Here is a 23,895-nt window from a genome sequence, read left to right on the forward strand (position 1 = left end):
ATCAGTCATATTAGTTTATCTGCATGCTTCAGTGTGTGTATAATGTTTACAATAAATATTTTCTGGTAGAATATTTGCCCTATCTTTTTTAGGACAAATCATGAGAGAGTATCACAAAAAAGAAGACAACATTTTGGGTGTTTGGTTTGTTTATTAAGGCATCATTAAGTTACATTAGAGCTCCCAAACAGTGCTAACTGATGTAGAAGTGTCCCATTATCCATCTGGCCTGCATTGCTCCTGCAGTAATCACTGCGATTCTTTAACACTGCGACACAAAAACTCCCCTCGCTCACTCACACAGAACGCCTCTCGCTCTGATTGATGTCTAAAATTACAGCGTGGAAGGAAGTATAGACTTGCTGTTCCTGTCGACGAACCAAAAAAAAAACCGAAATCACAGAGTTATTGTTGGGTGTTTAGGCCGAGTGGAGGCACATATCAATCATAATCATGAAGCGTATTGATCGAGTGCTGGCTTCACAGGTAATGATGAGTGAAAGGAATGAGCAAGGCTGAATGATGGATTTCCCCCCTTACATACAGTTATGAACGTGTTTTTTTTTTTTATATATATATATATTACATAAAAGTAAGAAAGTTTTGAAAATAGATTATGAAATTTAGTTAGACTTTTTTGTACAAAGATGCATAAAGAATAAGCGATGAATCCCTCCCTATCCCCTCCTTGATTTTCTTGCAGGTTGTCAATCAGTTAAAGCAAACTCAGCTGTAAGTATAACAATAAAAAAAGATGAAAATGATTCTTCATATATGTTTATTCCATAAGTTTACTCCAGGTATGCACTAGGTACCGCTACATAAATCTCCAAGATGCACACTGTCGCTACGAGGTACTAAAATCTGTTTGGACACTTGGAGGTCAGAAGATTTAAGCAGGATATTATGATGATATAGTTGTTGCTACTGAGTGCTGCTAAGACCAAATAACACAACTCCCGTCCTGAATACCAAAACCTCCGTCAATGAATAACAAAGCAGTCTCCCTGCCTCGCTCCACCTCCCTCCCTCGCTGGTGTACAAAAACACAAACTGAAGTCTTTGGTTTGATGGTTCAATTCTCGGACTCTGGCTGTGACTACCAATTGTGGATAATCAGAAAGTGCGGTTCAATTTTAACTTCTTATTGCCTCCTTTAGGCCATAACAGCAGGTAATTATTGGTATGGATAACGTCACTGTTCATCATGGCTTCTGAATTTTGTTGCAAACGCCTCAACTGGCAAGTTTTTTTAAGGACAGAGAGCAGCAGCACTTGTAACTTGTTATGTTACAAAAAGCAGGTAAAAGACATTACTTATTGCTATATTACAAAGACCCGGCCTATCCATTATGAGCACAAATATGTCCCTTAAGCACACGTCGCATCCTGTTTTTCTTCCCTCCAGCCGATCTGATTTTATGTGCATGTCTCTGTGTGCATGTCTTCAACAGCAGTGTGTTGCTATAATTCACACAGATATAATAAAAATGAAACTAAAAGCTGTAACAAGTATTCATTTATAGCCTCCTTCGTCCACTGCAGAGCAGATTCTTCGTTCAAAAAAAGACTTAATTTGATTCCCTTTGGCAACGTACACAAATGGCTGACAGTTAATTTTGGCTGGTGCCGTCTAGTTCAGACAGATTGCCTTCAGTGATCCCTCTATTTCATTGTAATAAATCTACTCAGCACAATGCATAATCTAACATAAGCGGCATTTGTGGTGGCTGACAACAGACCTTTACAATCTGCTCGCTAATTTCCCTCCTCAAATGCCACGTTCAGACAGTCTTATTTACAAAACTCCACATTATAGGTCGTCCATCAAACACCAATGAGCAGGACTGGCAGCCTTTCTTCGCAGGGAGTTCATCATTGGTTTATGGAGTCTTTTCAGTTTTTAGCGGCGTCCTGGAAAGTTGCTCATTTGGATGTTGTCCCCCTGGAGAGCCGGGTTGTAATAGGCTGAACCTCCAAAGTTCAAGTCCAAGGGTTCGCTGTTGTCCAATCTGAGAACTAGAAAAAGAAGTTAAAAATTAACAGACCTTTTTATAATTTTGTATTTTGCACAGAAAGTAGCCTAACATTGTTGTTCTAAATGCTGGACATTGGAGGAAACAGTGCAACCTAAAATACTTGATTACTTTAATAGTTATAAATGAAAGGTTTATCTGTAACAACTATAGGTCTACATCTTGTTGTTTTTGGGTTGTATTGTTCCTTTTCACCCTTATACTTGACTAATTACATAGTACAACAGCACATTGACATATTTACAGTCCCATATTTTACAGTATAGTTTCTCAGTTTGTCTCTTATAAATCACAGCTAATGTTTACTCGTCAGCCTGCCGAAATTCAAAGAAAAATCAATCGCTGCAGATCTTTTCTTCATTTTACAACTGTTTTCCTGTTGGGTCTCTGTTGTCCTCTGCAGCTTCGAGTACAGCAGAGTCAGGATCGCGCCCATTACATGGAGCTGTTTGAAAGTCTTTTGGGAAAAGTGGGAAATCACTACACCTAACAGAGCTGGGAGTAAACAAGGCAGATTGAAGAAAGAGGGGACACTAAGGAAGTTACCTACACTTAACTTCAAATAACAACTGACACAGCACATGGAGAGGGTTGTGGGGGGAAAACAGAAACTACTCAGGACATTTTGACTCCATTGCTGGAAGGACAATGAATGATTCCCAACTAATTCTTTGTCAAGCTGATTTAGAATTTAATGAACAGAAGCAAAATATTGTTGATTTTATGGTAAATCATTTAGCTAAAACATTTAGCTAAAACATTTAGCTAACCTTGTTGGCTAGCTAAAATGGACGCTTTTCAGACTTTTTAAATGCAGTGCAGTTTTTGCCAATTTCATTTTTCGAACTGTGAAACTGCAAATCACTGCCTGTTGGTGTATGTTATGTTTTGCAGATTGGAAAAACTCAAGAAAAAATGTGTAATGTTTTACATATAAATAGTCAGGTCAATCCTATTTTCAATTCCCTTGTTCTAAAATCAGAACTCATGAGTGCCTCATTATTAAAAGACATTGTTGGTACATTTGGTAAAGATATGGAAAACTCCCCTTAAAAAAAGCCTTTAAAAAAACATTTCTTGGTAGTTGGCCTCTGGTAAAGCAGGTTTGTTTGAGAATGGCTTCAATCAGCACAGCAATCGAAAATGAAGTATAAAACTGATGTTTTAGCTACAGTACTGTATACATACTTCAGTCACATGATGAATAAAAGAGATCTATTTTTGCCTCTCAAAGCCTTAAAACCTTTACAGATAACTCAGGCCATAAATCAGAAGAATAGGCAGAGGAATTGAACACTAACGTTCAAATTAATAATAACTCTGATAACAACCCTCTTGGTTCGACAACAGTCTTTTCATTCTTCTTTCTGAGCAAAAAAAAATCTTCTCCATGGTATTTAAGAGCTCGGCTTTGAATGTGCATTTGCTTCTCATGTTGAAACTGAAATGGTACACTGGAAGTTAAAATACAGGGTGGAGCAGTTGCAGTGCAATCCACCTCCCCACATTGTTGAAGGTACATTGTGTAAAATTGCGGCTCTGTTTACCACAGCAGAGCTTTCCTCCATTTTTTTTTTTTTTTTTTTTTAGAAGATTGCTTTCGGGCGTCTTCTTGATGTTTTTCAGGGATCAATACTCATTGAATTGCATCCTGTTGCTCCTCCAGTGTTTCAGAATGTACTGCATACAGTAAACCTTAGGCCGTACCTTTAAAAAATCTGACTCATCTTAAATATGCTGCCATACCAGTCTGCTGCAGCTTAGCCTAATTTCAGAAACACTTTTACAGGAAGGTTAAAAATAAGGGAAGGTGGGGAAACCGTGAGAAGATAAACACTGTCGCCATCTAAGTACTTTTTGCTCATCTAAGGCAAGAATGAGACAAAGTACAAAGTGTCAGAGTACATGATCCTTTTGATCTTTTTGAACAGTAGGGTTACCGTTCCAGAAACATATAATGTGAGTAATGAGTAATGTGCTTGTGTTTGTGTTTTAGAGAAAGTGAGACAGAGTGTCTACATTTTTATTATCGAGCTATAGCCAGCTCATAAAGAATCCGATATTTAAAAAAAAAATAAGGAAGAAAAATGATTGAACAGTACTCCTGAAACTCACTAACAAAAAAATATGAATTTGTTGTTTGTTTTTAAGAGGGGATATAAATCTGGATATTTCAAGAGTAAGGAACTATGTGATGAAAGTAAGTTAGCTGTGTTTATAGCGCTACACTTTACCTTTATGTACATTCAACTTCTATTTTGAATCCAAAGAGAATTTATCTGTCAAGTTTTTAAATCTGGCTGGAAGGATGGTTTCAACCTTTTGATAAGCTGTCCAGCAGAGAATGAATCAATTCATCCACTTCTGTGTTTGTTTAGATAGTTCTTCTATGCAGTTGACCCATTTGTGGTGAAATGATAGCTGAAAATGAGAAATAAATATAGCAAAACGAGGTGTGACTGACATGTACTTTGGGGGGACGACCTTAACAGATTTTAGAAATGTTAAATGCCCTGATGGCCGAATGCTGTTGAAAAATGAATCCAATGTGGAGTGCAAAAAAACTGCAGTTCCTCGAGTGTCCACTTGAGCTTGTCTCCAAGAGCCAGGGAAGCCCCATTAACATCTATTCAAAAGGGCAATTCGCCAGCAGAATTTCCCATGCTTACAGCCTGGTACTGAAAACAATTTTCGTCTGAATGGCTATTTTCTTGACAAATACACACTGTGCATGGGGATCAATTCCTCCCCTGTTTTCATTCTGTTAGGGTTAAGAGTTGTGCATACATTTGAATAACTTGTGGCATGGCTGACTTGACTGACTAGTGGGTGCACTTTAGCTATTTCCCAGGACGGTCCATCTTAACTTCAACTTTACGCCTGTTACTAGACTGATCATTACACGGAAAATAGTATTTCCAATATGGCATTTGTCATTGTTGGCTTCAAGGCCTTCTCAGAAACAAGTGTGTGACATCTCTGAGATCACATCAATATACAGTCTGTGGTGCAGAGACTTGAAACAACGAGAGGGATAAACGAGAACCCTTTCTCTCCATATTAAACAAAGAAAAACTTGTATCTGTCATTTCACCATTACAAAAAAGTTCTATCCTTAAGCTTTGGGGCATGGTAACGCATATGTTAGAAGATCAGCCTACATTTAAAATTCCAAAAGTCCATAGCACTGTAATTTCAGTAACTCTGAGGAAATATTGTTTATGAAATCACAGGTCAAGTGAGGCAGTAAAAAGTGCATAATTCTGTATTTTGTATCACTTAAAGAGTTTAAAGTCTGCGTCCGACATAGCAAAGAGGATTAGCATTTGCTCTTCATGAGCTAACATACCTGGATCTGAAGGGAACTCTTCCACCAGTTTCCTGTGAGAGAATCCTTTCTGGTGTTTGTGTTTCAGGATGACGTAGGCCACCAGTCCCACGCAGACCATGACCGCCACTATCCCCAGTACAGTTCCCCACGTTGAGTGTTTTTGAGTGTTTGTATCCGATGCCAAACCTTTATTGGAGAAATAAGAGGTTGAGGAAGAGAGTGATAAATAATTTGTCAACAGCAAAAATTATTCATATCTGCCGCTGTCTTTGAGGGTTAATTGTCAGGTAATTACAGCTGAAATGAGCTTTTCCAAATCGTGTTTCCACTGGCAGCACTCTGCATCGACACACATCCCAATTAGTCAGCTGTTCAGATTGGTTTAATTGACGCAGCAGTAATTAATGCAATTAACATCCCCAAATCATGATAATTTCTGGAATATATTTAAATATTTTGAGGAGACTGTGCTTGTCATGTAGAAAAATGTGAAACAGGAGTCAATATTTCTACCGTTTCCGAAACATCAGATCACCTTTAACCTAATGCATTTGCAGGTTTCATCACATAATTGTTCTATTTTAGTGTAAATGAAGCACAGAGCTCATTATGTACGCTCATTACAGTCTGTGTACAGGTGTGAAAATAACAATGTAGATGCTGCATGTATAGAGTTAAAAACAAGTGACAAGATGAGAGACGCATCTACATACAAGACTGACCTTTTCTAACCTAACAGTTTAGTCAGAGTGAAAATGTAAAGTTCTAGCTTACACAGTGTGATTGTTAATGTCACTGTTTGAACTTAACTCTTTTTTTTATTGTTTGTTTAACTGCAGTATAGGTGGAAGAAAGGAAGACAGTAACAGAGACACAATTTATTTCAATATCCTTTGACATAGAAATACTTCATCTGTATTTTGTCAGAACTCACACATAAATAATTCAGCAGCTCTGTTTATCTACAAATGGCTCAATTTACCCACTTGCGGGGATCAATTTACCCCATAACCCGAGGCAGGTTGAACAAAAAGACCTTTTTTCATTCTCGGAGTATCACTTTATGTTTGCTGTTTTAATTCAGTTGAGTGTTGATACAATAAAATATGAGTGAGTTTGTCTTATTTTTTCTCGTGCAGTGGAAGCATTTTAGTAAAGAGAACATGGATTTAACTAGCTGAATGAATACAATATGTACTCTACCAAAGCTTACTGAAGGGGACTGTATGTAAAATGACATTTAAAAATAATATTGCCATGTGTCTGTCATGTGCATTTGATATGAATTCAGTGATAAAAACATTAATAAACCGATATTAACCCAATGTAAATGTCTAGTCGGTATTTAATGGAAGATTATCCAGGTTGAACTGGTGGTCATTTTACATTACTGGTCAGTTTGTTGGTTCAATAGTCAATTAATTGCTTTGATTTGTTAAAGCTAAACAAATATCTGATTGAATGTCATAAAATTTAGTTGATGTCCAGAAGATGAAGCGTTCCCGTTTTGATGATCTCCTGACTCTTCATCTCATGACTACATGAGGTAGAAAATATTTGTTTTTTGCGAGAATCCTGGATGTGGGAACTTTCATTGCCTTGTATAAATATTCCCACTCCCTTGCGCTTAAAGCTGTTTTTCAGTGGTACTTGATCGAGTTGAATTTTTTAAACTAAATATTACCAGTTATAACCAGTTTGATAAATATATAGACTTAAATAACATGTTTTCGTTTCTGGTTTACGTCTGTAGTCTGAGTATACCCACTAGTGTTTGATTGAGTTTGATAATCACCATGTATAAAGAAAGAGAATAAATGATTTGACACACACACACACCCTCCCCACCGGATTGTTGATGGACGGTTTGCCTCCCCCCACCCCCTTGCTCCCTATCCCTCTTCCTGCATCTTATCCCATCTCTCCCCCTATCCCTTTCCAAGCCCGGCGCAGTCTAGGCCTGTGAAGACTGTTTCGTCATGAGCCGGGGATCCGGCCGAAGATTTCTGCCTTTTAATAAGGCAGTTTTTTCTTACCACTGTAACTTTTGCTGCTTTGCTGCAGTGCTCATGATGGATAGGCCGGATCTTTGTAACATAGCAATAAGTAAGGTCTTTTTACCTGCTCTTTTGTAATGTTAAAAGACAAAGAGTAAGGTCTTTTACCTGCTCTTTTGTAATGTTAAAAGACAAAGAGTAAGGTCTTTTACCTGCTCTTTTGTAAAGTGTCTCGAGATAACACTTGTTATGAGTTGACGCTATACAAATAAATTGATTGGTTGATTGATACAGTCCTGGATTTCACTTACATGATAGTGATGTAGCTTTAAACATGCACTAACAAACCGAGATCTCCATGCAGGAGCTAATAATCTGCTCTTAGACCTCGTTTTATTTAACTCTAAATCAAATTGTGTGTCTCAAGTTGCTAGTCCAACTGGAAACATTTGAAATACATGGCAAAGGAGTCTTGGCCAGAACTCCTTTTTGGCCAGATGTTGGCAGATGTGTTCCAAGATTACTGTTTGTAATTTATACTTTGCCATATTTGTACTTGTAAATTATTCTAAAAAGGTGTTAAAATGTAAAGTCAAAGTGGATGAATGCTTTTGAGAATCATCAGTTAAAAATTTAATTGATCAAATTCAGGATTTTGTCCAAGTATCAAATTCAGTTTGAATTTGAAAACTGGTGCGTATTATAGCTGCTACACATCAGCATGTTACATCACATTATGAAAATCTCTGAATAATATAATGTGAGCACTGATTGTTCAAAATATGAAACAGGACCCTGTCAAATGAAGAAACTTTCACAATGAAGAAATTCTATTTTCTAAGGTCAAGCAGCTGGAGAGAAAAGTCAGTGAAGAAGTTGTATTGTAGGCTTGTACTTATAGACAAATCTGTACTCGGCCGCCTGTGTTCTTGTAGTTTCTGTAAACACGCTGTGCCTGTCATTGTAACTGTGGCGCATAGTTTTTCTTTCTGTGTTGCCTGCAGTTTCACAACCGTGTTCCCTCTGTTTATTGTCATCATCTGTTAGTGTTATGTCCTGCTGTCACATCTGTCCGTGTGATGTGAGTTTTATTTTAATCCAAATCTCGCGCCAGCTCTCTACAGGGCTTTTTTTGCTTTTTGCCAATGTGTTAGAAGTGAGCTCGCCCACATGTTTCCCACTAAAAGTTTTCTATCCTTTCTTTTATCAGCAGTAAATGTATCTTTCTGAATGGATAAATGTAAAGATGAATAGACAGACTGATAGATTTGCACTAGTATGAGCATTACAGGAACCCTTTTTTAGAACTATCTCCTAAATCTCATGATCAACACCAAATGGTAGTCTCACGCCCCGCACAGAGGCAGAGTAAGTATCTTTGACCTCAGTCCCTGACCAGCTCTTTCAGGTTTTTTATCCACTAAAACAGGGTTTCATTGTCCTGCAGGGAGGGTGGTTGTAATAGACCCCTTTGCTCAAAGCAGCCACATCGATAGCACCTGAAACCCAATCCAGCCTTTTCCTTTGAAAGAAGGGCTGTTTGTCCTCCGCCAGTGGGAAAATAGATTCAGGAAAATGTGGGTCAGCAAAAGGGCGGAAAAAAGCAACGTGTAAAAACAAGAAACGGTGATATATTCTGATAAGCGACATGGATTTTGTTACAGTAAAACTAGGTCTCTAAAGTTGATCTGTAAAGGACGTTGTGCCTTTTATGATGGTATGATGCCTTTTGCTTGGACCTAAAAGTCTCTGCATTATATATTGACAAAATTAACAGGCTTTTATGATATCAGAGTTGAGAGTCTCATTCATATCCATTTGAACAAAATAGTTTAGAAAATAGTTTGTTTTGCTGTTTAGACAAGATCCATTGACGTATGCTTAAGAAAAGCCAATTTTTTTAAAGTAAAATTGGACTGCACATTTTCATTTCCTATGTCTGGAGAAATGTCAAATGTTTTTACCATCCACTACAACAGAAAAATGGCCGTTTGACTGAAAACAATGCTGCATTTAATATATTTTGTTATATGCTTTTGATTGTCCTAAATTCTATCTGCTTAAACTGCCTATCAAGCTTAAACTTGAGATAAAATAAGAATCACTGTTCTTAATGATCAAAGGATTAGATGAAGTTCACAAGGGGATGATTCTGTTGAAAATGTCTGGTTTAAATTCCTCTCAATACCATTTAATGGTGTCAGATAATATTTCCATTGACTTCTGCCCAGCGCCACATACCTGTTCAACATTGGTGCATGTGAAAGTCAGTGGAGTGTAACCATAAACAGTATGTTTGGTTTGTCTGAGGCAGAAGCTCTTCCATATAGAAATGTGTCATTTGAATGGAACCCTTAATGGTGAATAACAAAATGCTCTTTATTTTTTGGGACTTTTTTTTTTGACCGGGGGTTGCACTATGGGTATTTTCCCATGCCGGGGTGGCATAGGTGTGTTTGGACATGCACAAATGAGAAGCATGTATTAACACTTTCTATTTGAACTGATCATAATGTATTAGCCAATTACATTTAATATCTAAAAGATGTAACATTGCCCTGTAAAATGGCACCAACACCAAGGAAGTGTGCCAAGTTGAAATGACAAAAAAACTACTAGCAGCCAAATAGTTGGTTTTAACAGAAGTCCTGCCTCTGACAAAAGAAAATAGCCAATCACTGTTTAGGACTTTGGGGTAGCCCATGGGTTGTCCAATCAGCTAGGAGGCCTTTGATTTGCACACTATTGTTAGTTTTTTCTTTCTATCTTTTTATAAATTGATACCAAGCTCTTACAGAGACACATAGAGTAGTTCTTAGGACATAAAGACCTGCACTAATGTGACACCTGAAAGTGCAGCTTTACCTCTTTCTGAGTCGCTCACTGAGGCTCCAGCTTTGTCTGTGTCGTTGCCCCTCTCAGATGTATTCATAGCAGCGAGTGTTGTCGTTGAAGTCTCAGGGTTTATCGCTGTTGTCCATGAATCAGACGGTGTTGTTGTTAAGAGGACAGTGGGTGTATTGGTGATCTCTGGCGTTACTGTGGTTGGTGTAGTTGTCACAGTTGTTGTCACATTGGTTGTGTTGGTTGACTCTGTGACATTGCTGAACCATGGATATTCCTCTAGTTTGGTTGTCGATTCTTGCGTTGTATTGATCTCTGGAGACAAAGTTGTCGTATTTAAATCAGTTTGATTGGAGTAATCGGGAAAGCTGGTTGCATTTTGCACACTTGGAAGAGTTGTGGAGTTTTGAGGAGTCATGGTTGAGTTGTAAAAATCTTCTTCGGCGTCTATCATGTTGACGTCGCTCGAGTTTGTTTGATCCGTAGTTGCAGTGGTTGGGGAAACTGTTGTGTTTTGAAACTCAGGTTGCTCCGTTGTTACATCTAAAGGCATAGTGGTGGTGGTGAAAAAACGCATATCATCAGATTCATTAGCACCCTCATCTTGGCTGGCCACGTTCTCCTCTTCCTCATTAAAAACTGCCATGGAGCCAGATGCTATTCCACTGTAATCGTTACTCGACTCCATAGGAGTCCCATCGTTCTCCTGATCAAACCCCTTCTCTTCAGAGAGTGCAATGTTTTGACTTGCAGCTAATTTTTTGGCGAATTCACGCAGCCACTTTCCATCAATCGTCCGTCCCGGAGAGTCAGTTGTGTTTTGGAGCGATGCCAGGCTGAAAGCTTGGACGAGCAGAAGGAGACCTGCTGTGATTTTCAAACACAGTTTCATTCTCAGCCTTTTGGTTACACTCTGAAACACAAGAGAGAGCACAAAACATTTTATTTTTGTGAAATAAATAGAGTCCATTGTTCTTTTCAGAGTGCCAGAAGTAAACAGTGTGATAGTACTTTTAGATGTGGAGTTGACTAATTAATACAGTAAAGAGAGAAATGGAACTATATTGTCCATTCATTTAGAAAATGTTGTTTTTCTTTTAGATGCATAATTACCAGCAGATTGTTTGTCTGATCTGACGAATGAATCACAGAGGAAACTTAAAAGTCAGTTTATTGAGCTTTCAAATCAATCAATCTTTATTTGTAAAACAACAATTTACAACAAATGTTATCTTGAGAAGCTTACCAAAAAGTATGGTAGACCTTAATCTTTTTTCTATATTTTTTTTACAAAGACCTAGTCATCCATGAGCACAGCCTTTGGCAATATTTAGTAAAATGGCAAAGAAAAGCAGCCTTTCACAAGAAGAAACCTCAAACAGCCATCTGCTGAAACTGTGTTGGGGTTGGAAAATGGGATAGAGGGAGATGCACAAAGAAAGAGATGCACAGAGGCAAACACGGCAACAACAAATACAACAGATTTATAGCCACAATGCCAGTAATAGCACCATTACCGGTAACAACAAAGTATGATACTGTAAAAGACTGATCATAACGAGGCGACGTCTGCGAGCTATTTCAGGTAGACAACTGGAGCTGCACTGATTTCACCTGACAACGCCTCGTTCCGATTGGCTGTCTATTTAAGAAGTAAGACTTCAGGTCTCTCCCTCGGCTCTTTCATTGCCAGCTCTGACCTGCACCAGTACTGCACTCTTCTTCATCCTCAGCATCCACCTGGAGGCTCCGACGGTGGGGGGTTTTAGATGTCATATCATCACTTCTTATATTTCTGCATACAAAATATAACTGCGAGGAGAGATGAGGTCAGAGACTCCAAACACAAGATATGTTCTGCTGCTGAAATAAATACTACAAACAAATACAAACGTAGATGTCTGACTGAACTGATATTACCTTAGAAAATATAATGACAATGAAATAGTCATATTATATGTTTCGTATTGTATGTTTCAGACGTCATGTCAATCATCCTTAAAGTTAAGGTGAAAGGTTGAAAGGTCAGGTTGGTTCAAATCTGTCTGACAAAGGGGGCGCCAGTGGCCTGGTGGTTAGTTGGTGCGTCCCATGTACGGAGGCTGTGGTCCTCCAGTCCAACCTGTGGCTCCTTTCCTACATGTCTTTCCCAACTCTCTCTCCCACAATATTCTAAATCTATCCACTGTCCTGTCTCTAGATAAAGAATTAAAAAGCCCCAAAAACAAAACCTTAAAAAATCAGCCTCATAAAGTAAGTGGATCATGAGTGGGAATTAATTATCACTAGTTGTTTGAACTGCAAAGTACTTAAGGAAGTCAAAAAATGGTTTAATGTGATATTTAGGTTAAACATTGTCAGTTGTACAATGACTGAGAAAACTTAATTTCATGAAGGAGACCATGGCCCAAAGGTTCAGTCATCAGAATGATCTGGATTTGGAAACCTGTCTTGTTTTTCATAGAAAGTCTGGATTGAAACAAGCTGATCCAGGTACAGACTTTCCAGGATTACCAAATTTGGATTTTACACTACATAGTTTGTCCACAGGGGGCACCAAAATCGAGCTGCTTTAAATGTTATATTGTATCTTTTGATATTGACGCTAATTCATGAATTATTTTCTAGGGACAAAATCTTTTCTTTTTTGCATTTGTTTAGAAAACCCAAACTGTGTTACCTGATCTAATCAGGTAATTTGTTGATTATGTATTTTGTCTTTGTAATTGGCATTTATATGAACCCTCTTGTTATACTGATATCATTTTATTATAATGTTTATTATAATTATTATATGGATTTAATAATAAAGGTTTCAGTCATTGTATCAAAATCATTTCAGAGTGTTTATATAGCCTACTCAAAAACATAAAATCAAAAAGTTCTTTCTTTGAAATCAAACAATGAATGAAATGATTATTTTCTGAATATAAATTCTATCCTGCTCCCAACCATTCATAGATGCATTCAGTGTTTGTTTCCTCTGCACTCATTAATAACCAGTTTCAAAATACAATTATATGAAATGAAGTAATCACAAGTCCTTCCCTTGTTATGATGAGTCAAAGCAGAAATGAATCAGGCCTCGACACACGTGCATCTACACCTCCAATGAAAACTAAAAAAGGTATTTTCTAGGTTTCATTCTTCTACTGAGTGCCTGTGGAGTCTGTTTACGACCTGTAGGGATAAACACCATCAGGAAGGAGCCACAGGTGTTATGCTTGTGTTTGTCACTGCCTTCAAACTCTGCCTGACCACACGCAAAGACTCAGTGTGCAACACGACATCCCTGTTTGTTCCCATTTTCCAGGCGCAGAAAAATCACCTGCGCAGGTCATCTGCACTGACACAAGTCAAGATGGAAACTCTTGAACAGCTCATCCTTTCCCACCTTATGTTAGGTAACTGTTTAGATGATGTCGTGTTGAACGTGGGACATGAACGCACTCATGCTTGCACCGTCACACAGCGAGTTGCTGCAGTTCAGCAGAATCTCCGATGGGATCTGTGCCCTTCTTGGCAGCGTGAATTCACACAGGTGCCCTCTTAGCTATGTGTTCTCCCCTCGGCTTCACTCCAACAACTCAGATGACTGCAGCTCTAGTTGTATTCCCTGCAGGGCCCTCTCTCTGCGACTCACTTTGTTGATCGGTTTCTTTGTTCTCAGCTCATTCTTGAGACGAGCGGTGCAAAAGGACCCGTCTACAGAGAGCGATGTTGTGGCCTGCAGCGCCTCAGTTTTTGGATATGCAAATCTGGAGTTTTCACATTTCTGTCATAACATATTAATGCTTTTTAAACGAGTCAATAAGGATGCAACTACTGCGAATGAATTAAAAAGAAGTACATTTCTGTAGAACTCGTCGAACCAGGGATAATTTGCGTCTTTCTCCGATCAGAAGGAATACATTCCATAGTCTTTTAAAAACACATTAGGATTCCTAAAAAAGGTGTAAGCAACTTCATACCAATTTAGCACCTCCAAAATGTGAAACTGCTGTTCTGTAGTGCGTGTGAAAACATACAGCCGTGTTGATTGTCAAGTACAAAGTATAAGCCAGTGTGTGTTCATCTGTGCTCAGTTTCTCACCAGGCTTATTTATCATCCACACATCAGCCGTGTTTCTGTGTTTTTCTGCTCTGTGTGAAATAAATGGCAAACCTGTGGGCTGTTGATGCAGCAGCCTGCTGTGTGAACGCACGATCACTCAGAGGACTCATGTAAGTCTGCTGATTAGACCACACTTAGAGCACATTATTAAAGAAATGACTCGCAATAGGGGGGAGGCGGTAAATGATTTAGAGTGCATTACACTGCAGGAGTGAAAATAACTTTCAGGATTAAACTGACCATTTCTTTCGCACCTAAAGATTGAAGTCCACAGCTGTGAACTCGGACGAAAATTGCCTTTTAGCATCCAAAGCACTCTCAAGCTAAAGGTTAGTGTTTCGACTCCTCTGCCAAGCTGTCAGCAGACAAAATAGAGTTGTTTTCGGTTAGAAACATCCAACCAGTGCTTAATATTCCCCAGCCAGAACTATCATGGTGAGCAGAATCTCAAGTTTACACTCAGTGGAGACCTGATACTAAAATGTACAGTTTTAATACGTTTGATGTCTCTTTCTGCTCAATTTAGGTTTCATCTGATAACAAGGATGCTGCGTCATGTTTACAACGGCAACAACGGCGTCACTGTACAATTCTGCTGCAGTTCAAATCTCTCCTATGCTGCCATTGACTACACGAGATCGTAAACTGCTTCAGTATGAAAACCATTACTACTGACCAAACTGAAAAATAATTACATCATAGTAATAACTCTTGGTCAATACTTTGACTTTAAGCACTGTTTGCGTTAACTACATGTTTCATGTGTTTAAGGATTGCAGTTGTTACCAGTTCCACAACAGTCATTTTACTTGTTGGAGCGGGTTTATGAAGGGAAGAAGCTGAATTACTTTATAGATTTATTTTCTGTATAAACGAACTGTAGTCCATGCAAGCAGTTTATACATAATATGTATATCTACATTTTGTCTGTGACTTTTAGTGGTCACAGTGATACCAACAGAAAGACATAAAGTAATTAAATAATGGAAGTATATAAAGCCCCAGAAGTCTGTGTAGGGGAGAGGCCGAGGTAGATGGATGAGTCAAACAAACAACAGAACTGCTTACAGGAGACCAGTGTATGTGTCTTGTGTGTAGCTGAACTTCAAGTCATTTTGAAAGTGATTTACCCTCGTAACTAAATAGCTTTGTATCTAAACCTAACCAAAATTTCTGCCGATTCACGTTAACCATGTGTCTCCTCCATAGAGCCAAAGCACTAAAGCTGATGGGTTTATGTCAGGCGTGCATTATGTGATCTCAGATGGAATTTAAAGAGGAATGGGACACATATCATGACATCACAAACCAATTAATAGTATTATTATTAAAGTCCACCTCCAGAATCCAGTGTGTCTTACATTTCAGCATTTATATGTTTTACTAAACTTTCAAATGTCAGGAATTTGGTGAATATTTAATTCTAAATAAACTCAGCAAACACAATATAAATAGTCACAATAGAGATTACCTATGTATTCTTTTACAGATTAATCTATTTGCGTTTTTCACATCCCATCCATGATTTATTTTTTTCAAACTTTATCGAATACTACATCCATACAGAAACATTTATTTTACAATCAGTGGGGGCTGGACAATCAAGTTCTTTACCTCACCAGGTATGCGATCAATTTGGGGTTAGGTCCCACAGGAAAGTTGGAAATGCTGACTCACAGAACGTGCATAATTTGGCGTTGTTAAGTCTGCATCAGAGCCCTCAGTGACTTTATGGTTTGACTGTGAGAAAACCCGACACTCATACATTAACCAGGAATGTTCCTTGAAGTCTGTTGGATTGTGAGCTTGGAGATTTGGCCTTTACCGGTCATGTACTATCATTATGGGAATCATTCACAATCAGCATATACTGTTGTTTTGGTATGAGAACGCTCGTTAACTGCAATGACCTTTGTTACGTTTCATCCACCTCTTTATCCCCGCATTAACTCACATTTCTTAACAGGCAGAGCATGTCTAGGTGTGTATCCTAACCTACACCCTGAGGAGAATTCAAGAGGAATGACGTGGCACACAGCTGACAATCAGATATTTTTAAAACTAGTTCATCAGGAATGGTTTTGTTTTGATTTCTGATTTTCACTGTGTGCATAACAAACAGTGAAAGATGTCAGATCCCGCAGAGACAAGATCAAATTGAACTTGTCTCAGAAATGTCTCAGGTGACATGTATCTACTTATATCTGCCAGAGACTAAAAACGTCATCATTACCTGATATGATGTGTTGGCTTTTGCATTTTTTCATACTAATAAATCCTGTTTTGTGGAAACTCAACACGTCACTTTTTGTCTGTTTCAGAAAATATCCTCTCATCACTCATCACATTGAGCATAGCTGAGTAAACCAACTCTCCAGCTGTTCTCATAACATGACAACAGGTGAGAGAGTGTTTGGCCTGAAGCGTCCCACCTCTGCCCTGCAGACCACAGCCGGTCTAAGAAGCAGGCAGAGATCACTTCTGACCCTGTGCACTCCTGTTGACAGCGGCCTGTTGAAAACCGTTCCCACTCTGCTGGTCTGTCAGAGTCTGTAGCAGCTCTCACCTCAACGGCTCTGTCAGCCGTGACTTTACAAAGGTCCAGTCCCGATCAAATACAAACACACATCCTGTAAACACTGTAAACTCCTGCAGCCCACACACAGACGCCAACAGCCTGACAGTTTACACTGTAAACTACTTAATTTGTTCAAGTTCAGCTGTGTTATTTTTACTTTTCAATATCATGTCAATTATGTTATTTACAGGGGCAGAAAGAGTTCAAGATGATTGCACTTAAGAAGTAAAAGCTACTTGGCTGCTTCAGTTTTACTCAGATCAAATCTTCTCATGTCAAAGTAAAAAAAAGTTATTCATATAAAATATGTATTATTATACCTGAAGGGAGTAAGGGATGGGCTTGGAATGTAAAATATGACCTACTTCCTCTCCAGTGCTAAAATGTCGAGAGATCAAGAATCTCCAGTTTGTTCAATGCATGAGCAAATCTATGGCTGTAATGTGGAATCATTACTCACCGCTATGATCCGCCGCATTTAAACATATATAAAGTGTTTGATAAACAAAGCTTGTAAACAGCTCTACTCAAGTATTATCTTATTTTAAACGAGGACGACATAATCGTGGGACAATCTATTGGCCAGTTTGATGTAGTGGACAGAAGACTTGTTGGATCTCCTTTGGCACCTTTTTAATTTAATTTGTTTATTGTTTTCCCTCAGTTACGGATGCTATTTATAATGACGCAAAGTACCAAATATATTTAAACGCACAATATGTAAAATCCACCACCAGGGGGCTCTCAATCAAAACAATAACAAAATATGATGTTGAGGCTGGCGGGGAATCATGGGAGGGATTCTCTCTGCTACTCACCGCCCAAGTTTTTTATCTTATTTTCATTATCATTATTATCTAAATGATTGACTGAGCACTTTTGCAACTCAAACTCTACACTCTTTAAAGGTGCACTATGTAGATTTGGGAGTGACATTTGAAATTTGGAGAAGTGAAACAATTCTATGCTATATTTTCTGAATACTATATACTAAATACACAAACTTTATTCAAAGGAAAAATGGGTCCCTGGAACACTAAAAAACTATCAGGAGAGTTACAGTTTCAGTGTTGCAGCCCCCCCTACCATAACTTCTCACAATAGTGTTACAGGGACCAAATTTTCCTCTGAGGACAGTTTGTGTATGAACATTTACCACATAATCTGTAAATTCCTAAATCACATTTCTCTACAAAAACTCCATAGTGCACCTTTAATGTTTTCGTTTATTTCCTTAAATATATTTTGACTCCAGACTTTTTATTCCTAATTGATGATTTACTTATGTTAGCTAATAATCTAAATACTACTTCCAACATTTAACTTCACAGTTTATCAGTCGGTGGACTCAAGGGCCCTCATGTCTTTATCTGTTGAAGCTTACAAAGCGACCCCTGGTTGTGTTACGTAAGGTCTTACAGTATGTATGCCACTCATTGTTGGGATGTTTTGGCACCAAAAACCAAACTCTTTACACATTCACACTTGAGAATAAAAAGCATTTCTGCTTCCAACACTCTATTTTGAATCTTTTAAGACATGAATTAGGAGTCAAAATGAAAGGTTAAAGCCAAATTTGAAGCATTTACAACATTTAAAGGGAAATGTTTCGCTGTTTCTAGGTTTGGAAATTACTTCATAGGAGGTCTTTAGAGAAAGATTTTTTATGAAATTAAATGAGGTTATTTGGGATTTCTCAAATAAAAACAGTGACTCAAATCTTGTTACACATATTTAGACTAAAACCCTTCCATCCATTTTACAGCCGCACACATTTCCTGAGAAAAAAAAATAAGACAAAGAATAAAATCCCTCCTCAGTAAATCCTTACCTTATTCTTAGGCTATATCAGATGAGAACAGGTGCACAGGCAACAAAATCTCTTCCCTGAGCTGCCAGCGTTTGAGAGTGAATCAGCAATCAGCCTGCGGAGAGAGAGAGAGAGAGAGAGACAGAGAGAGAGAGAGACAGAGAATGAGGGAGGAGGGCCCGGCCGAGTGGCATTCAGGGAATAACCTGCTCAACCTGCTTCCTACACCTGCCAGCGAAGGCAACACGCCCTGAACCGCATCCAGTTGCACACTAAGAAAAGGCCTCACAGGACAGGGATGGAAATGATAAAAAAAAAACAAGAGAAGAAGAAGAGGGTTTAGGGATTTGATCGAGGTGTTAATTTGTTAGCAGCTCATTTCATTTTCCCATCGTAATAGGCTGAATGTATTGACTTTTGGTTGCCAGGTAAGATTGGTAAATTCCCAAAGAGGGCGGGGCCTCTTCAGGTCCTCTGAGGGGTTTTTTTTCTTCCTCTCAAAGAGGCATTGGTAACGGCTGCTGTCGTCATGGCAACATAAAGGAGACAGGCAAGCTCGGGTTTCATCCACGCCTTTGTCTCTGGTCTATATCAGGCTACAGAGTGACGTGTGACTTTGTGAACTGGCAGGTTACTGCGTCAAATGATCCAGGATAATTCCTCAGTTAACCGAGTCACGCAGCGCCTCAGTTCATTTGAGTGTGTGCGCGTTGTGAGGGTGAACTGAGTGGCACTTGAGTGTTGGTGAGTCATGAATGACAAGTGGCTGTACTTGTTTTGTTAATTAATCTTAAAAGAACAAGAGCTTCACGTTGTTGTGTTCATTTTCAAGTTTCTACAAATACCTGAGTGAAAAGTTTATCAGTAAGTCATGACAGTGTTCACTGTGAGTCAGCAGGCACAATAACAGGACAACTAGAATCCAGACTTCATTCATTTTGACAATTCACAGCTGGGCTACAAAACATACAAACACCATTAAAATCTGACACGGTGACCAAAGCAAATGTAGGATTCAAAGGACGGCAATTTAAGAACAGAAACCTCAACGAAATAAAAGAGGTGAGGTTATGATGCAGCTATAGAGAGAGAACAGAAAGACCCAAGATATGGGCAGCAACTTTTTATTTTTCTATTAGGATTTTTAGATTTTATTTTTGATGGTTTCCATACAATGTTTGTACCTATTTCAGTCATGAATGAGGTCAAAGAGTATCAGTTTTGGGGCTTTTCTCAAATCAAAGCTGTGACCAGGACTTCCCATGACACTCCTCCTAACTCTCCCTCTAAAATGTTACCATTAACCCTGACCCCTTTAAATAAGCTGGAGTTTTCTTTCTACTTCCATATATGTATTGCTCTCTTGTTTCATGTACAGCACTTTGGTCAGCTGTTGCTGTTTTTAATGTGATTGATTGATTGATAAATCAGCTTTTTATTGAATAAGCAGTGCACTGTGAGGACACAACATATCAGCATATTTTATCTACTGTATGTAAATGTGCCGGAATTAGCACAAAAACTTTAGATGAGGTACCTGCTCTTTAAGTTGGTTTGTATGGAGTCATGTGTGCCTGTGTTGTTCTGTGTAGCATCACAGTCCACATTGTTTCGTCTCACAGTAAACCAGTTCAACCCCCCACAAAAAAAGAAAAGAAAAGTGCTTATCTCAAGATAACATGACTTCAGTCCAGTGTTATCTTTAGCTCAGACTTTGTTTTACTTAAATAAAAACATGCATCCAGACAGTCCTGTGCAGTGTGCACATGTGCTCTGACGTCATATCCAAACGACCTTTATTCAAAGTGTTGCAGTAATGGTACCACGGTCTGCAGATGATTTGTTGATATGCTGCCATAAACCAGCGTTCACAGTGTCTCCCTGTCCCGAGCTTACAGAGTTCCTCACAGACAGCTTGTCTCTGACATCACACTTGGCTCACCATCGTTTGAAACCGATGGGATTGCGAGACCTCATTGAGGACGTGAATAATAGAAATGTCTTAAACCTTGAAGGGGGGATAAACAGCGCCAAACAGACGTGTACAAAAGGCATGAAAAAGTAAAAAGGTGGGGCACTTTGAAACCTGGGAAATACATAATGAAGAGCCTCATAACAGCAGCGTGGCAGATTTATGAACACTGAGTTTGATGTCAGCCTTCACTCCAAATATGAAGATAGAAGTGTGAACACCAGCTCTGTGTCTTTTTTTTTCTTTGGCAGAGACAACATGCAGAAACAGAGAACATTTCAGGTCGTTACCAGGATTAGGAGAAACTTTACTGGCTCTGAAACTTGCAGAAAACTTTTGAAAGTCCCTCTCTAGACCAAGTGTTCGTCTTGCTCATTTTTGGCTTCAGTAGAACAAATAATATTCTCCTTCTATACATAGAGAGAGAGAGGGAGGGAGCTCATCTTAGGCAACAAAAGCACACAAAAATACAAACTGTGAGCTGATATATAGGCTATAACAGTTCTTATGAATCCATATTTGACATGTATTCCCATTAGTTTGTAAGTGATTCTTAAGCCCTGTGATATGGCGCTCATTTGCACGTTGCCTCTGTTTGTTGTAATTATTGTGTCCAAAGCTTTAGCTGGTAAATTTTTAACACAAAGTTGATTAATTTAACACAAACAAATAAGATTGCTTTATTATCCATCCAAACACATTAATTAAATCTTAATTAAATCAGCAGGAGGATAAAGAATCTGTTTGTTCAACATTTTAATTTGCTGAAAACAATCAGTCTTTAATCATCCATTGCAAACCGCCCCTACTCTATTTAGGTGTAGTGTGTTTCCTTAATGAAACATAAGGAAGCACTATAGCGCTGGAGACTTCAACCAGGTTGTATATAAGCAGCCTCACGCTGTAAATACATACATATAATACAGGTGAATCCATGCATGTGAGGATCCTTGTTCATTTAAAAAAAAAAAAAAAGACGTGTCAAGAACAACCTTGGTAGTGTGAATAATGAGGGGTGTGGAGAGGATGCGACCTTTTATCTAATAAATCTGATCCATGCTTTATATGTGTTGTGCATCCATGCACACTGGCTCCTTACATACAGCACATAAATTGTTCCTTCATCCGTGCATGTAGGGCTCCCATGAATTCTATGTGATGTCAAACAGCAACCAAATGCATACATGCTGCTTTAATATTCACACAGTTTACAGAAAATCTAAATATTTTTTTTATTTTGAAATACTTAATTAATCCCTGAGGGAAATTCTGGTTTTACACTCTGTTATTGTAGAGACATGCTTCTGACATGTACAAACAGGACCTGTGGACGTGCATTAGTGGAGAGATGTCAGAGTGGGGCTGCTACACAGGGAGTGCACCAGAGCTGTTGGGGGTTTGGTGCTTTGCTCAAGGGGAACCTCTGAGGCACTCGGGAAGTGCCCTGGCACCTCTCCAGCTACCTGAACAACTTATACATTTTTGGTCCGCACCGGGACTTGAACCAGCGACCCTGCGGTTCTCAACCCAAGTCCCTACAGACGGAGCTACTGCTGCCCCACATTGGCATTCATAAAACGACAAGTTTTTTTCTTTTTACAGTGTGCCGACAGAAAATCACAATGTGCTAAATGTTATTCAGCGAAGCTTGAAATCCCCTTTAACTATTCTTATCCCTCGAATATTTCTCCCTGACGGGGTGACTCACTGATGAAACTGATAACAAAGAAGAAGTATTTAAATCACCACTCAACAACAGTGATATGCTCCATTTCAGGGTCCAGAAGTATAATTTGCCAATGTAAGCTTAATAATTTAGTGAGATTAAGATATGCACACTCTTGTGAAATATCCCCAGCAGTTTTAGGACATTGAAGAAAATGAGAGTTAATAAAATGGGCGAGCCTGAGACAAGATCTGAGGCCGCTGTGACGGGATGATGGGGACCATTCGGAAAATGGCTCCGAGAGGAAACATGTAACAGCCATAATGGTGGGGGGTGTAGTTACAGTATGTGAATCTTATGAAGCCCACTTTGAGTTATTTTGTAGCCACGTAATTTCACTCTGATTGGATGCAAACAACATGAGATCACACGATGGAAGTTTGTGAGCATCTCGTTGGAAATGATGGTTATCAAGACATTTTTTATTTTAAAACAGAAAATGGTTTGCACCTTTTTAAACGGCGTTTCCAGCTGTTTTAATTGACTTTCCCATTTCACAATTATGATTTTGAATTGAGGTTTCATGCCAAGAACCGAAATGACTCTTCTTTTTTTCTCGTGCAGTAAATTCTCCAAAATGAAGCTCTCAGATGCTCTGCATAAACATTAGATTTGATGACTGTTTTCCCAGTATGCTGCAAGATGCTGCGGCTTAGTCTGAGCGGAAAACACTTTGCAAATCTTTGGAGAGACTTAATGAATAACCCAAACTGCGCTAACCCTCGCTTATTTCCTCAGTTGATCATAAAAAATAAGATAATTCCTATAAAGTTGAATCCTTTGCGGTTTGCCTCTGGAGGTTTTGATGGGTTTTGACTGAGAGTCAGTGAAAATGAAATCTGGCAGTAACAAGCCTCCATAAGACACATCTATCTGAGGTAACAACATATAATCACACTCAAGGTGTTCTCTCCTTGTGACATTTGAATGATAGCTCAGCCCTGTGCACTGACTCAGACAGCTTTCAGGGGTGTTTACTGCGGGAGCAGAGTGTCAGCTTAGATTAAAAAAACAAAAAGGATGTCCCTGCACTTCAAACTGAAGAACATGGCTCCAGGTTAGCCATGAAAATAAATATTACAAAGCTGTTTTTCAGACACAGCCAGGTTGTGTCTTTATATATTCCTGTGCTTGGAGCTTTCTCCCTGGGCTTGATTACTGAATACGTCCAACTGTTGCGTTACTGCGAGCACACAAAAAGCACTAATGATGCCCTCTTAAAGCCCAAAAGGAGCGTGTGATTTGTGTGTGTGCGTGTGTGAGTGTATGTGAGGATGCTCTTGTGCAGGTCTGGAGAGGATACTTCACTGTCAGAGTTGAATTATCTTCTTGTCTGTCTGGCAGAAACCTGTGAGACCCAGAAGGCAGGAGAGAGAGCTGAATGGCTCTGGCTCGATATCTGTCAGCTTTAACCCTGAGATACACACCGAACACAATCTGATGCTTCCTATTTTTAAACCACTGGCTGGCATGTTTAACCTGCCTTA

The 23,895-nt window shown here is 38.9% G+C and overlaps 1 protein-coding gene across 1 annotated transcript; it reads right to left on the reverse strand.

Annotated features, from left to right (window-relative positions):
- Positions 1-578: 578 nt before the first annotated feature.
- muc15 (mucin 15, cell surface associated) lies at positions 579-18,891 on the reverse strand. The gene is made up of 4 exons (XM_061064311.1): positions 18,732-18,891; positions 10,230-11,121; positions 5,386-5,553; positions 579-2,019 (listed from the first exon to the last, which is right to left on the reverse strand). Exons 2-4 carry the CDS (start codon positions 11,098-11,100, stop codon positions 1,904-1,906), a joined length of 1,155 nt encoding a protein of 384 aa, XP_060920294.1. The 5' UTR covers positions 11,101-11,121; positions 18,732-18,891; the 3' UTR covers positions 579-1,903.
- Between the last annotated feature and the right edge of the window lie 5,004 nt (positions 18,892-23,895).

Source organism: Labrus mixtus, chromosome 1 (genome assembly GCF_963584025.1).
Source record: "Labrus mixtus chromosome 1, fLabMix1.1, whole genome shotgun sequence".
Taxonomy (NCBI): domain Eukaryota; kingdom Metazoa; phylum Chordata; class Actinopteri; order Labriformes; family Labridae; genus Labrus; species Labrus mixtus.